We start from the raw sequence: 14172 nt of genomic DNA on the forward strand, positions 1-14172 counted from the left end.
ATATACACACACACTCAATATCATTAAAACTAGTGCTGTAAATTTAATTCATTAATTTAATACAATTGATTAAATTAAAAATATTTAACTTAATTTGACATGGCCTCTCAAAAATGATTTTGAAAAAACCATTAAGATGTGACAACAGCCGAAGTCTGTCTGTCAGATGCATACATATGCCTGACATATTTCTGTATGTTTTAAGAATCGTCTTATATTCTATACAAATGTTGGGGATTTTTCTCAGCAGATATTCAAAGCCTGAGTCATATGAGTGGGCAAGGTATATTTAAATTGTCAGAATAAGTACTTCTACACTAGGCAACATTTCCATATTTTACGCACATTTAAATTACACAAATGCACACAGGTAGAACACACAGATAGTGACTCATTCAGAGTAGCCTCAAAGGTTACATGGTATATGTTTAAGAGAGAAACCATCAGCAGTACGTGTCCTTTAAAAATTCCAAATGAGCTTTCCGGCGTAACAATGAAATAAAACCTGAGCCTTAGCGCTCCTCCGGATATCAATCCCAACATTAGACAACAACATGCTTATGACAGCATATCCGAGATGCAGACAGGATACGCTCGCTCCAACAGAGCCGGGTTGACTTGACATTAAAACCAGATATTCTAGTGTCTTCTAATCATATGTCTCAGGTCTGAGAGGAAGTGGAGGACAGACAGAATGTGCTGAAAGAGAGAGAACAGAGATGCGGACGGAAGCGATGGATATGAAAATGGAGGGAGAAAAAGGAAGAGAAAAAGATATTGTGACAAAGCGAGAGAGACAGAGATAGCGATAAGGTGAGAGGGAGAGACGAGAGAGAGAGAGAGAGAGAGAGAGAGAGACTGTGAGTGTATAATTTGACCATCCCCTTTACTGTCATTGATAAATGATCTAGGTAGAGAAGCTCTTAGAAGCCCAGTGCACGAACACAGTCGGAGGTTTAACTCCACGCCTGGTGTGTCTGCGTTTCCACCCCTCTCGCTTTTCCTCATCTGATGAAGAGCTGCAAGATCCTCACCACACATCTCTCCATTCAGTCACCTTTCACTGATCATCGTACGCCAGTTGTGCAAGTGTGAAATAGAGTGTTTCACAGTTTTTATGTGTGTTTACCAGCTTCTGAGGGTCTTTCAGATCCTGCTGGTTTAGGTGTTTTTTGGTTTGGTAATCATTCTTTAGTTACTGATGGAAATGAGGACTGGTAATCTTAAATACCCAAAACTGGCTCCCCATTGGCCTGTTAAACCTGTTGCTGCCTAATGTTAAACTACTTTAAATTACTTTTTCACATCAATCTACACTCCATACACCATAATGACAAAGTAAAAAACAGATTGGTGAAATAAGCACATTGCATAAGTATTCAAACCCTTAACTCAGTACTTAGTTAAAGCACCTTTACAGCCTCAAGTCTTTTTGGGTATGCTGCGACAAGCTTTGCTCATCTCATCTGCATTTGGCGATTTTCTGCCGTTCTTCTCCTCAGATCCTCTTAAGCTATGTAGGGTTGGATGGGGACCATTGGTGGACAGACATTTTTAGGTTTCTCCAGAGATGTTCGAGTGGGTTCAAGCCCAGGCACTGGCTGGGCCACTCAAGGACATTCACAGAGTTGTCCATAAGACACTCTTGCATTTTATTACCTCTGTGCTTAGGGTCATTGTCCTGTTGAAAGGTGAACCTTCTGTCCTGTCTGAGGTTCTGAATGCTCTGGACTAGGTTTTCATTAAGTCTAACTCTATATTTTGCTGCATTGAGATTTCCTTCTACTCTGGCGAGTCCCGCAGTCCCTGCTGCTGAAAAACACCCCCACAGTATGATGCTGCTACCACCACACTTTACTGTTGGGATGGTATTGTGCAGGTTTACTACATACATGATGCTTGGAACTGAGGTTCATCAGACCAGAGAATAATGTTTCTCACAGTCTGAGAGAGTCCTTTAGGTGCTTTTTTGTAAATTCCAAGTGGGTTTTCATTTGTCGATATGACTAAAAAAAATTCTTCACAATAACGATATAGATATTTTTGCTTTTAATAAGATTTTTATGATTTTTTTATTACAATTCTTACCATTTTCAATATAATTAAACAAACTAATGCTAGGCTAAAAAAAAAACTGTTAGGATAACTGAAGACAAGTAAACTGATAAAGAAAGAGTAAAGAAAACAAGCTACAATAGACAGACATTAATGAAATTGACCTGCCTGAAAAACTTCAAGCACTAGAAAATCAAATGTATAAAAAAAAAAAACTATGCACAGTCTGTACTCTGTAAATTAGATATACATTTATTCTTAATAAAGTTAGAAAAGTGATTCAGCCAAGAGTGGTGAGAGATTTCACTTTTTTGTTTGATTAGCATTAATAATGACAGCAGGTAAATTTGGATGATGTCACTTTACTTGTGCATTTTCTCTCAACTGTTTACATTCACTTAAGACATAAATGACTTTGTTTACTTGTAAATACATGGTCACATTGACACATAGTTATGTGCATTTAACCATTCAAGCCCAATTAGTTGGCAAAAAATTGTCTCTCAGAGAGCACGCGCATATCCTGAAATGAGTTCTCTTTCGCGGCTTACTGCGCTTCAACGGTTTAAAATCACTTCTTTTTAAACCACAAGGCTTAAAAACGTATGCAAATAATAAGCTTTCATGACCGTGCAGCACAGCAACATCATGTGAGTGTAACAGCGATAGAGACAATAGTCTAAAATCTCCACCGGTTGAAAAATTTCTACCGGTTAATCGTGTCTACCGGTATATCGCCCACACCTAACTTTTTTTTTTTGCTTTGTCATTATGGTGTATGGAGTGTAGATTAATGTGGGGGAAAAGTAATTTAAAGTTGATTAACATAAGGCAGCAAACAAGGGTTTGAATACTTTTGCAAGCCACTGTGAAATGGTTTCTACAAAATATTAATACATTCAAATTCTAAAACATGACTGCACACCAAATCAGCATACGAGAATGATTTCTGAATAATCATGTGGCGCTAAAGAGTGGAGTACTGTCTGCTGAAAATTCAGTTTTGCCATCTAAGAAATAAATAAAATTAAAAAATATTACAATAGAATAACATTTGATAAATTATAATACTATTTTACAATATTACTGTTTTTACTGAATTATTAACTAAATAAATGCAGCCTTGGTGAGCATAAGAGACCCATTTTAAAAAACATTTTAAAAATCTAACCAACCCTCAAACTTTTAAACGGTAGTGTATGTGCATGAATTGACAAAATGTTCTGTTCTAAACATATAATCAAAATAACTGTTACATACAGTAGATGTTTATGATGGCACGAAGACAGACAATTAAATTTGTATCTTTGTTCAAATGCATTCTCAAAACTACAAGCAAAACTTAAAGGTTGTTTGTTTGTCATAGTCACTGATGTTAGTAACATAGTTACACGGTCGGTTTCGGTTATGTCATCCTTCTTCTCTCAAGTGAGTCGCAAATGGGTAATAAAGAGCCCAATTACAACTTCTGGCCTCCATTGCCTTTTAAACATTTGCGACCAAGTAAGTTGGATTTCTACTAATCTCAGGGCAGTTCTGCAGTTTGTGAGAGATTGTCAAGAACAGGAATTAGAGACGCTAGTTACATTAGTTCTTTAAATAATACATTTAGAGCTTTTTAATAAGCCGTCTAAAACAGAACATTTACACAAAATTATGGCTAAAGATGGAAACTGTACGACAGGCTCGCTTCTCAGTCAAATAGCAGCAACATAGGATCAGTATTAATATCTCTAATTATCATTCAAGGAAAACTGAAACGTGAAAATCTATTTTTATAATATTCTTCTATGTACCTGTCTTTGTTTTAATTACTGCTGCGAGGGACTCGTGCAAACTTCAAAATTGGAAAATGAACTGGGTTTCTCTGGGATAGTGTCATTCACAGATTCAGTTTCAGCTGAAAACCAAAAGCTGTACAAGCTTTAAAACGACAATTCACCATAATTTAATCAAGTCGCACCAAACCCATATGAATTTCTTTCTTCTGCGGAACATAATAATAAAAAAAAATATATATATTTTTTTTAATAAATGGAAGTCAATGGTCATCAATATGGTTTGGTTACCAACATCCTTCAAAATGTCTTTTGTGTATCACAGAAGAAAGAGCTTGAAAGAAAGACAGGTTTGGAACTAGAGCTGTGGAATAGAATTAGTTTCTATGATGCATCGCAATGCTAATGTGAACAATTCTGCATCAATGCATAAAAACAAAATAATTCAATTTTTAAAAATGTAATTATACAGACCTATCATACATATTAATATACTGTTTCAGTGTAAATAAAGTATTCTTATTATATATTTTAAAAAGTTGTGTATGTCCTTCGGAATCAAAGCATTTACATCTGATGTTTTTACTAGATAAATGTACCTAACTTCTTGAAAGCAGATATTTCTAGAAAAAAATTAATATCTATCAAGCAACAGAGAGAAACACTCACTGCTCTTGACTGAGTAACTTTCATGGCTTTAATAATAATTTACATATTTGTAATTAATACACTAAAGACTATGCAGTCAGTGATCATTTTTACATTATGATTATTGAATTTCTGTACTTGAATGCTTCTGTTGAATAGATTTAATTTTATTTGTTCTAAAGTTTGTTATTTGCATCTTAGTTCTTATTTTTAAAAAACAGTGATGAAATAGCAAAAATGACTATATTGTGATTATTAAATAGTATTTATTATTAATAAAAGAATTGGAGAAAAAGATGCATCTGAGAATAGTTTTATAATCCAATCGTTATCGTTACCCTCTGAATCTTAATCGAATCGTATCATGAGACAAATTCTATTTGGAACAACAGAGTAAATGATGACAGAATTTTCATTTTTGTGTGAACTGTCCCTTTAATCATTATTAAATTATATTATAATATATTATTACATGGCTTGGCTGAATTCCAATGTAGAATGCGGTCTGTTATTTCTTGATAACAGACCGCTGCGAAGTATAACAGACCGTTGCCATGAAAAACAGCGCGTTGCTATGGACGCGGAACGGACTATTTTCTTTGGCGGAAGCAATACACTCGTTTTTAAATCAATAAACTCCTTTTTAAATCAATAATTCGTGGCAAATTATTTATTTATTTTGTAGGTAGCCATGTAATAAGCGGGATAATGTATAGGGAGGCGGTCGTTATAGCGAATAACAACCCCTTCAGGCTGATTCAAGACCCCTCCGCTTCGCGTCGGGGTCCCGTTCAGCCTGTCGGGGTTGTTATTCGCTATAACAACCGCCTACCTATACATTATCCCTTACTTATATTATATAGATGTGAATTTTTAAAGGATATTTTCCTTCTCATTTTTTTTTCCTTGCTTGGACCATCCTGCAGCCCAGTTCCTGACTATACAATAACACATGGTGCTCTTAAGGTAAGGTATAGGCTAGAAGCAATCATTTCCACATCTACAGCACAACATAAGCTGCTTTCAATACATCCAGTAACACATAAATATTTCAGGCGTAGACAAAGCTGAAATTGAAACTACAACTTTCATAAAGATGTGTTCAAGACTTTGACTTTACTCTGACCTGAGAACAGTTATGCTTAAAATAAATTAGAATTTAGATAGAAAACACTAATTAAAGCATAACATAAAACCATCAATGATTTCAGTCCATTAAGGCGAAAGGTGTTGTTTTTCATCTTACGCAACCCAAAAGGTTGACATATCTGACAGATTCCTGTGCGACGTCTTTGAGTCTTCCAATTTACTCTAAACTGTGCAATGGAGCAGCGGTGCACATAATGTTTGTCAATGCAAATGTCCTGTTAGATAAGTGTCCTGACAGGTACAGTGTCTCACACTTCCTATACTGAAAGAAAAATAGAGAAAAAGAGCCCTCGTGGTGACGTTTATTAACTTCATGGCAACTTAGGACAAAGCTAAGATCTACTAGAATTATCTAAATCAAAGTGATTCAAAAGTAATATATTTACAAACAGGCATGATAGTAATTGCAAGGTGTCCTCTACTTTGTATGGATCATTAATATGCTCGTTATACATGTTTAATCAACAAAAAGGATTTAAAAATATGATCGACAACTACCTTGACCATTATACATGTAAATGATACCGCTGTCACTTATATTCATTTAAATCTAAGTAAGGGATAATATACAGACAGACAGTCATTATCACAAAATAAACAGGGTGATCAGGACCTCAACGTAAAGCAGCTAGTTAACAAATCAATAATAAATTAAATAACTACTCCTTTAGATTATTTTAAGACAAAAAGACTGCAGTGTCCATGAACACTGAGGACAATCTCTGAATGGTGTCAGAGTCCTGAACAACCTGTCTGTGATAATGTTGTCTGACTGTAAAATCTAAGAGTCAAATTTACTAAATGAGTTAATTTTACTCAAATATTTAAGTTAATTGTACTTAATAGAAAAAAAAGGTTATGTGAACTCAATGATTGATTATATTAAACTGAAAGAGTTACCGCAAATTTCTAGTTCCTGGCATGCTTTGTTCCTGACTGTTAAAGTAGAGCAAGTTTAAATTAAAAAGTTAAGATGAAGTGTTATTTTATGGGTTTGTGGAGAGGGAGAGATCTGTTAGTGTTTAATGTTCTGTTATGTTGGAATTACAGAGTTTCTGGGCGTTATCATTGTGCCTAAGAGTAGGGCCTGTGATCAAGTAGAGGATTGACCAAATCACATTGGGCCTCATTCATAAAACATGCGTACACACAAAGATTTGAACTTAGTATGCTAAAATCCACATTCATAATTGACGTGGTGATCTTTTATATGTTAATTACATTAATTAGGGGGCGTTTACAAGGTGGAAATTTGAAACCATTCAGCTGTGCACAATTTCAGGATAATTTGCGTTTTATAGATTTCACATCTGGAAGAGAGGTTTTTGTGCTTACGTTCATTCTCTGAATCACACGTATGGAGAAATGATCGTAAGATCACATGTAGGATGGTGTTATCACAACATTTTATAAATGAGGCCGATTAAGACGATATATTGCTTTATTTAAAAAGCAATGGCTGTTCACACTTCCACACAGTGATGCTGAATGGCAAGCAATATAATTAATTATTACACACAGTATTTAAGTGAATTTATTGTTTAATTTAGGAAATACTCTATTTATGTGGACTCAGTAAATATTAGTTTTAAAACTTAAATGGTTTAAGGCAATTGGTTTACTCAAATGGTTTGAGTTTCCGTAATTTGTTTGGGTTTTACAGTCCACTTATCAGGTAAATAAATACATGGGCATGAAATATTGAACTTGTATTTAAATGGCGTCAGTAGTAGTGTAGTTTTAGAGGACGCAGAGAAACAGAATTATTTCCTGGATAAATTGTCCCTTACACAGAGAAATATTTGACTAATCAGAATCTAAATATTCCATAGAGATGTGTAATAAATAAGTATAATTCAGCATACAATCCAGACTACATAACTCTGACATTTAAATACAAAACAAAATGTGTGACTAGAGGAAACTTATTCAAATATACTACGCTTGCCGGTTTCTATTCAAATGTTATAATGGTGTCTGAACACATTTAAAACATTTCAAGCATGACAATTACGAGTGTATTCTACTTTTAAAATCTTTTAATTTCACCTCCAACTCACACGTGCTAATATGCAACCCAGACATGTATAGTGTCTAATGTTTCTATAGAACAAGCTATGTAAACACACGCATTAAAAAGCTAGTTTCTAACACTTTTGACTATCGTAAGAGCAGAGTTTTCAGGGACAGTTCTGTCAAAAGTCAGCCGCACTTGTTTCACAGTGAACCGGTGCGTGAAAAGTGTGGACACACCACCAAAACAAAAACACACCTTTGACCAGAGAAAGCAACACTACTCACCGTCTCTGCAGAGTCTCATGGCTTCGCGATTTTTCCCGCACTCTTTCAAACTTTCTTCCAATTCTGTACCTGAGGAAGCAATTTGGGTCGTGTTACATAAATAGTTACACTTGCTGGCTTGTTCTCGCGTTTCTTAATATTTCAAAACTGCACGCAGTCGGGCAAACGCTCGCGATCTGACGCGGCTGCCCGCTGAAACGCAATGGCCGACGGCGGCCGATCAACTCACCGTCGCTCCCGTAGAGTTTCACAGCATCGACCCAGCTGCTCCAAGGCTGTCCCAGCATTATTTCAGGACTAGGCAGGGATCTGCGCTCCGCAACAGTCGCCATTGCTGTGGAGGCTTCTCCCCGCTGGAGCTGTGTCTGCTGCTGCTTCAGCCTGGCCGCTCTGCGCTGCTGCTGCTCCCCCCTGACGTCATCATCGGCCCTTTCCGACATTCTTTCCGCTACAATGTAACAACACAGCAATGAGCCGAGCGGATTCCTTCAATGAATGACATTGAGCCGAACGCGCGATTCATTCACTAGCTCGCGAGCTCGGTCGTCTTTCTTCTTTCTTCCCCCCTTGCACGCGACGGCGTGTTTCGAAACATACGTTAAGAGTAGATTACGGAGATAAAAGTTTAGGCACGACCTCAAAACTTGCTTTCACTGACGGGTTTCACCGGAATGTTTACCTTGTTATACTGTCTCACATATTAAAACGTATATATTAATATGTTTTTTAATTGTAATTATAAAAAAAAAAAAAAAACACGACTCAACGGACTTGGAACTTCCCCATTCTCTTGATATTGACGCCCCTAAATTTAAGACATGACAATAAGAAAACATGTTACTAGACAAATTAAATCCACATATTTTTTCCAATAAAAATAAAATACACCTATTCCTTTGTATGACTTTCTTTGGCCTACAAAAACAAAATGCTAAACAATCTAATCCCACTGGCACTGTGTTTTTGACCAAATTTACTTTCGATTTTGAAGGGTCTAAAAATGTTGTTTATGTAGCTTATTTTATACAGCGTTATTATCAAATATAAATAAAAGTGCATAGTGCCTTGATTTCATGTGAACATTTTTGTGTAAATAGTCACGACTAGGGCCGTTTAATTTCAGTGTGTCCCTCTGAAAGGAAGCATGTAAAACAGTTCATACAGATACCACTACCATATCTGATACATAATTATTAAATATTTATACTTAAATAGTCTATTTTAATTGTATTATTAAGATTGCTTTTTCATATAAAACTTGATCACAAAACATGTAAACATGTCGATGGTCACATTTGTGACCAGTAGGAAACTCAGAGCCCCATCTTATTTATTTGCATTATAAAATGTGCTTTTATTCATGGATTACCATTTGCCCATTTGCTTGATAGTGAAATAAAACATTAAATAATTATTGTTTGTTTGGTCTTAATGAGCAATTTGAGAAATATTTGACTCTCTAGTTTCCCCCGGTGGCAATTGTGACAAGAAATAAATCACATAATTTATTAAACTATTTTTTTTTTTTTTTCAATGCATGCAGTTTGTTACATTGGGCAATCCAAGGAGCAAAACACGTGTTCACTTAAAAAATTGGGGATTAAAGAGGTTAAAACAATAGTGCACATGGCAAACAATGGAGAGACGTCTACATGGCAGGTTGGCAGGCCATTTCAAAGACAGCCAGAAATTAATCATTTGATGCACCGAGCATCAAATACTGAGTGATTTGACATTTTCAACAGTCATTTATCCAAAGAACAGTTTGACTCAGTTGCATGAACCGGCATTGCTGCAATTCTTTACCAAACTTTCACAAACAGTACTTGGTTGATAATTAAAGTTAGAGGTAGTTAAAGACTGTTATAAAGTATATAAATACGTGCGTGCTCTAAATTTAATGTACTCTGATCAGCCACAAGTTATGAATTACATTATGGAGCACAGGCATTAGCAAATAATTTCTAGGCTATACTTAGCCATTTCTCCTCTTGCAAGAATGTGTCTCTCATACACAATCAAATATGTCTGGGCCAATTCATCTAGAATAAGAACAGATAGTAGAGGCAAACATGTCTTAATCAGATGCAAAATAGCTTTAAGCTGATTTTGTGATTTATGAAGTCAAATTACAACAAGTCAGCTGGTTAATTGTAAAAATGTACTGCAAAAATGTTTTAATTAACAGTATTTACTCTGTTTCACCATGAAAATTATCCCATAATTTACATCCTAATTGCATATGACTTTCTTCTTTCAGCCAAACACAATCGGAGTTATATTTTAAAAAATCCTGGCACTTCCAGCTTTATATTGGCAGTGAATGGTAAAATTTTTTGAAGCCCAAAAAAGCACATCCATCCATCATAAAAGTAATCCATATGGCTCCAGGGGGTTAATAAAGGCCTTCTGAAGCGAAGCCATGCATTTTTGTAATAAAAATATCCATAAATATAACTTTGTAGACGCTAATCCTTTGTAAAACGTTTGTCCGAGTTCCGGCATATGACGTAGGATGTAGGAGTAGCGTAAGCTTAGGTGAGACTAGATGCCTTTCGCGGTTCAAACAAATAGGGCTGGGCAACAAACTCAAGCTCCTCCGACATTTCTCTTTAAAAATTATCATTTTAGACTTCTAATTCATATTTTGTTTTGCTCTATCCTCTGCCTTTCCATGTTCGTCAACACATCATGCGTCAGGTCAGAGTTCACTCTTCCACCTGACTCACATATGGCCGTAACCGGAAGCTAGTGGATATAGTTGATATAGTTATAAATATGGATATTTTTCTTACAAAAGGCCTTTGTTAACCCCCTGGAGCTGTATGGATTACTTTTATGATGGATGGATGTGCTTTTTTGGGCTTAAAAAAATGGTACCATTCACTCCCATTATAAAGCTTGGAAGAGACAGGATATTTTTAATATAACTCAGTTTGTGTTTGGCTGAAAGAAGAAAGTCCTATACACCTAGGATGGCTTGAGGGTGAGTAAATTAGGGGATCATTTTTGGGTGAACTAACCCTTTACATGTATTCAAACTTGCTTCCACCGTGAAAAATCATGCCTTTAGTGCAAATATAAGAGGACTAGTCCTTAAAGGTCCCATGGCATGGATTATTTTATTATTTTATAATGTTTCCTGGGGTGCCCTTATAATTTTAGTATGATTTTTAGATCAAAAATTGTCATAATTTAGAAATAAAAGGTGTTTTTCCTAGCCTGATTTTAACCCTCGGATTTGAACGCTCTGATTGAAGGGGCGTGTCTGCTGTGAGTCTTCAGTGTAAACGCCCACTGCTGTGATTGGCTGACATGCTTGCATATGAAATATTTAGCATTACATGTGGAACTCTCTCGAAAACTTCTACTATTACAGCTATTATACGTTTTTACTATTACAGCTATCGAGATCAACGAATCATGATAAGTTTTTAAAGTATTTAGATCTATTCCCATCACATAAAAGGTTGCAGTGATGAGCATTGAGCAGATGACAGTCTGTTGATCGCGTGAATAAAGATCTTATCATTGCAACGCAGTTCCTGCACTCTCACTAATGCTTTCACCAATGCAAACATGATGTAAATACAGTAAGAGCTTCGTTGTGCAGTGTAACAGCGTCATTGAATTCATAACGACTTTTGGCAAGTGTCCAGATAAACTCGCGCTGTGTGATTGACAGCTTGGACGATTGGAAAGGGATTGTTCTTTGATCGCTTTCTGTATATATTTTAATCACAGTTTAAATAAGATTATTTTCATCCCACTAAGAGAAACGGCGTGAAGTTGATCGTTTAGTCACTGGCTTGATTTACTGATGCCTAAACAGTATTAAACGATTTTGAGAGAAAGATTATCTGTCTGAACTTGAACAATTACACATCAGAAATTCACATAACCCACTGGTTCTTCAGAGGCTCGGATGAAGGACCTAAAAAATACTTTAGTGTTCATTTGTACATCCAAAAACTGAGCAACTGCCATGCTTCGCTCGTTTGCAAGCCATGATGTCTCTCGATGAAAAACCAATATCGCGCTCGCATAGCTCATTTTCTCATGGGCGGGCCAAATTCTCTTTGCGGGCAAAGCAGAGAAAGGGGAGGTAACCTTTCTCCTTATGACGACATAAGGGGAAGATTCCAGATTCGCCCGTCTGAGCTTTCATTTTCTCAAAGGCGAAGCAGGATACCCAGGGCTTGGATTACACCTATCACAATATCTAGCCACTGGGGGACCATAGGCAGGCTAGGGGAACTCATTTTAATGTTAAAAAACCTCATAAAGTGACATTTTCATGCCATGGGACTTTTAAGGTCCGTTCACACCAAGCACGATAACAATAAAGATAATTATATTATATGGGTGTAACAATAGCCTAGAAATCTAGACGCACCCTAGCGGCAGCAAAATTTATTTTGCTTCCAGGGTAGTCTAGCAACTCTCAGTTGACTTTCTGAGCTGTAAAAACCTAAATTGGGTCAGGCCAATCACATCGTGTGTAGAGTAGGCGGGGCGGGCTTAACATAATGACAACAGAGTTGCGACGGTTCCCTGCTACTTGAAAACAAAGAATGGCTGCTGTTGCTGGAGAACAGTCTTTCGAATCGGCTTTGGCCGTGACTCTGGAGGACTTGGAGTTAAGTTTTTATTTGAGAAAAGAGCAAAGAACGGCACTTAAGTCATTCTTAAAAAAGGAAGATGTGTTCGTAGTTTTGCCGGCCAGATTCAAAAGTTGAATATATCAACTAACGTAAGCTCCGCTGTTGGGAAAACGCTCTGGTTGGTTGAAGCGCTGTCCTATTGCATGCAGAGTGAATTTGAAAGACAGCCGTTTATCCCGCCCCTCGGATTGAGCCGTGTCTATGGTGAGTTGCCAGACCTAACATCTTGATGTAGGTCTGGCTTGCTTGCCAGGCTAGTGTAACAATAAATTGTGTCACAATATATCATAATACAAAAAAGCAACAACAATATGTATTGTGGATAGTGACAATCTGCATTGTGCATAGCTCACCCAAAATGAAAATTACTGTGTGAGAAAAAATTTAGTGTCAGTACTAGATTAAACTATATAATGTTGAATATAATGTATAATAATGCAATGGGGGAATATTTGTGGGTCCTGATAATGCCAAATGTCTTATGTTACCAGTAAAAAGTGACCTATATTATTTTAAATATATCTAGTCAGTGACAGAGCAAGAATATTCGTCTAAAATAATTCTGTATTTTCAGTTTCAGAATCATGATTATTTGTATTCTAGTGTCACCATTGTCCTGTGCATTGGGTTACCAGCACCAATTCAAAACCTATTCATTTTCACCCCCAAAGTAATACCAAATTTAGCATTTTAATCAATCAATCAATGCATTTTTTGTTAACCTTTTACCATATGTCTTGGAGTTTCGCAATAATATTGTATCGTGAGTTCAGTATGGTGATATATATCGAATCGTGACATGAGGGTTATGTCCCTCTAATATACTAATATAGTTACACCCAAAATATAGTTTCCCACTCCCCACTAATATAGTTACACCCACACTATATTAGCGTAAACACCAGTGGACGATATCGTTCTGTTTATTCTAAGTGCATGCATGTCTGTCACTTTAAATGCTTGAGCTCATTACATCAGGATGGATTCTAATTGGCTGTCAATGTTTTTATCATTCATCAGCTGGATAAAATCATTCTGAAAGTGATTCCAACGATACTGTTTCTCTGCGCCGTTATTGTTATAGCTTGATATTGAGAACGATTTTTAGAACTATATCTTTATCGTTATCTTTATAGTTATCGTCCTTGGTATGAACGGACCTTTACTGTAATAATGTAATAATGAATCTATTAACAATTCATTACCATAGCCCATTAAAGACATAGTAATACCTGCTATGACTTAAAAATTAGCTAAACAAATTCTGCAACTACACAATTAATCTGATAGTTTTGATAAAAATAAAACCCTAGAGTGAAATTGTGTTCATAAGTTTGTTAACACATCATACCTTGTCAAAAGTAAAAATTGGAACAAAACTGGTCAAGTCAGTAGATCCTCATCAGCTTTGGTGATTCCAGACTGCCACACAAGCTAGTGAGGGAATCTGCGGAAAGGAAACAGAGGAAAGGCTTGTTAGCAGCATTGTTTCCATACTCAGTGTGTACTAATCACAGTTTAGGGGATTGGCCATTTGTTTTTTGACTAACCCAATCTCAAGGGAAAACATAACTATT

General features: G+C 36.2%; 1 protein-coding gene across 2 annotated transcripts in view; it reads right to left on the reverse strand.

The window, feature by feature from the left end:
- The window catches only part of atxn7 (ataxin 7), a 38310-nt gene that overhangs the window by 20869 nt on the left and 3269 nt on the right, over positions 1-14172 (reverse strand). The window contains exons 2-5 of one of the 2 annotated variants that reach the window (XM_079857960.1): positions 13947-14042; positions 9907-9973; positions 8161-8379; positions 7932-8000 (exon numbers count right to left, since the gene is read on the reverse strand). In XM_079857960.1, the coding sequence (XP_079714086.1) occupies positions 7932-8000; positions 8161-8379; positions 9907-9943 (325 nt within the window). In that variant the 5' untranslated portion in view covers positions 9944-9973; positions 13947-14042. The remainder of the gene's footprint in view (positions 1-7931; positions 8001-8160; positions 8380-9906; positions 9974-13946; positions 14043-14172) is intronic. The other variant, XM_079857961.1, reaches the window with a different exon arrangement.

This window comes from Squalius cephalus, assembly GCF_949319135.1.
Source record: "Squalius cephalus genome assembly, chromosome: 22".
NCBI classification, from domain to species: Eukaryota; Metazoa; Chordata; class Actinopteri; order Cypriniformes; family Leuciscidae; genus Squalius; species Squalius cephalus.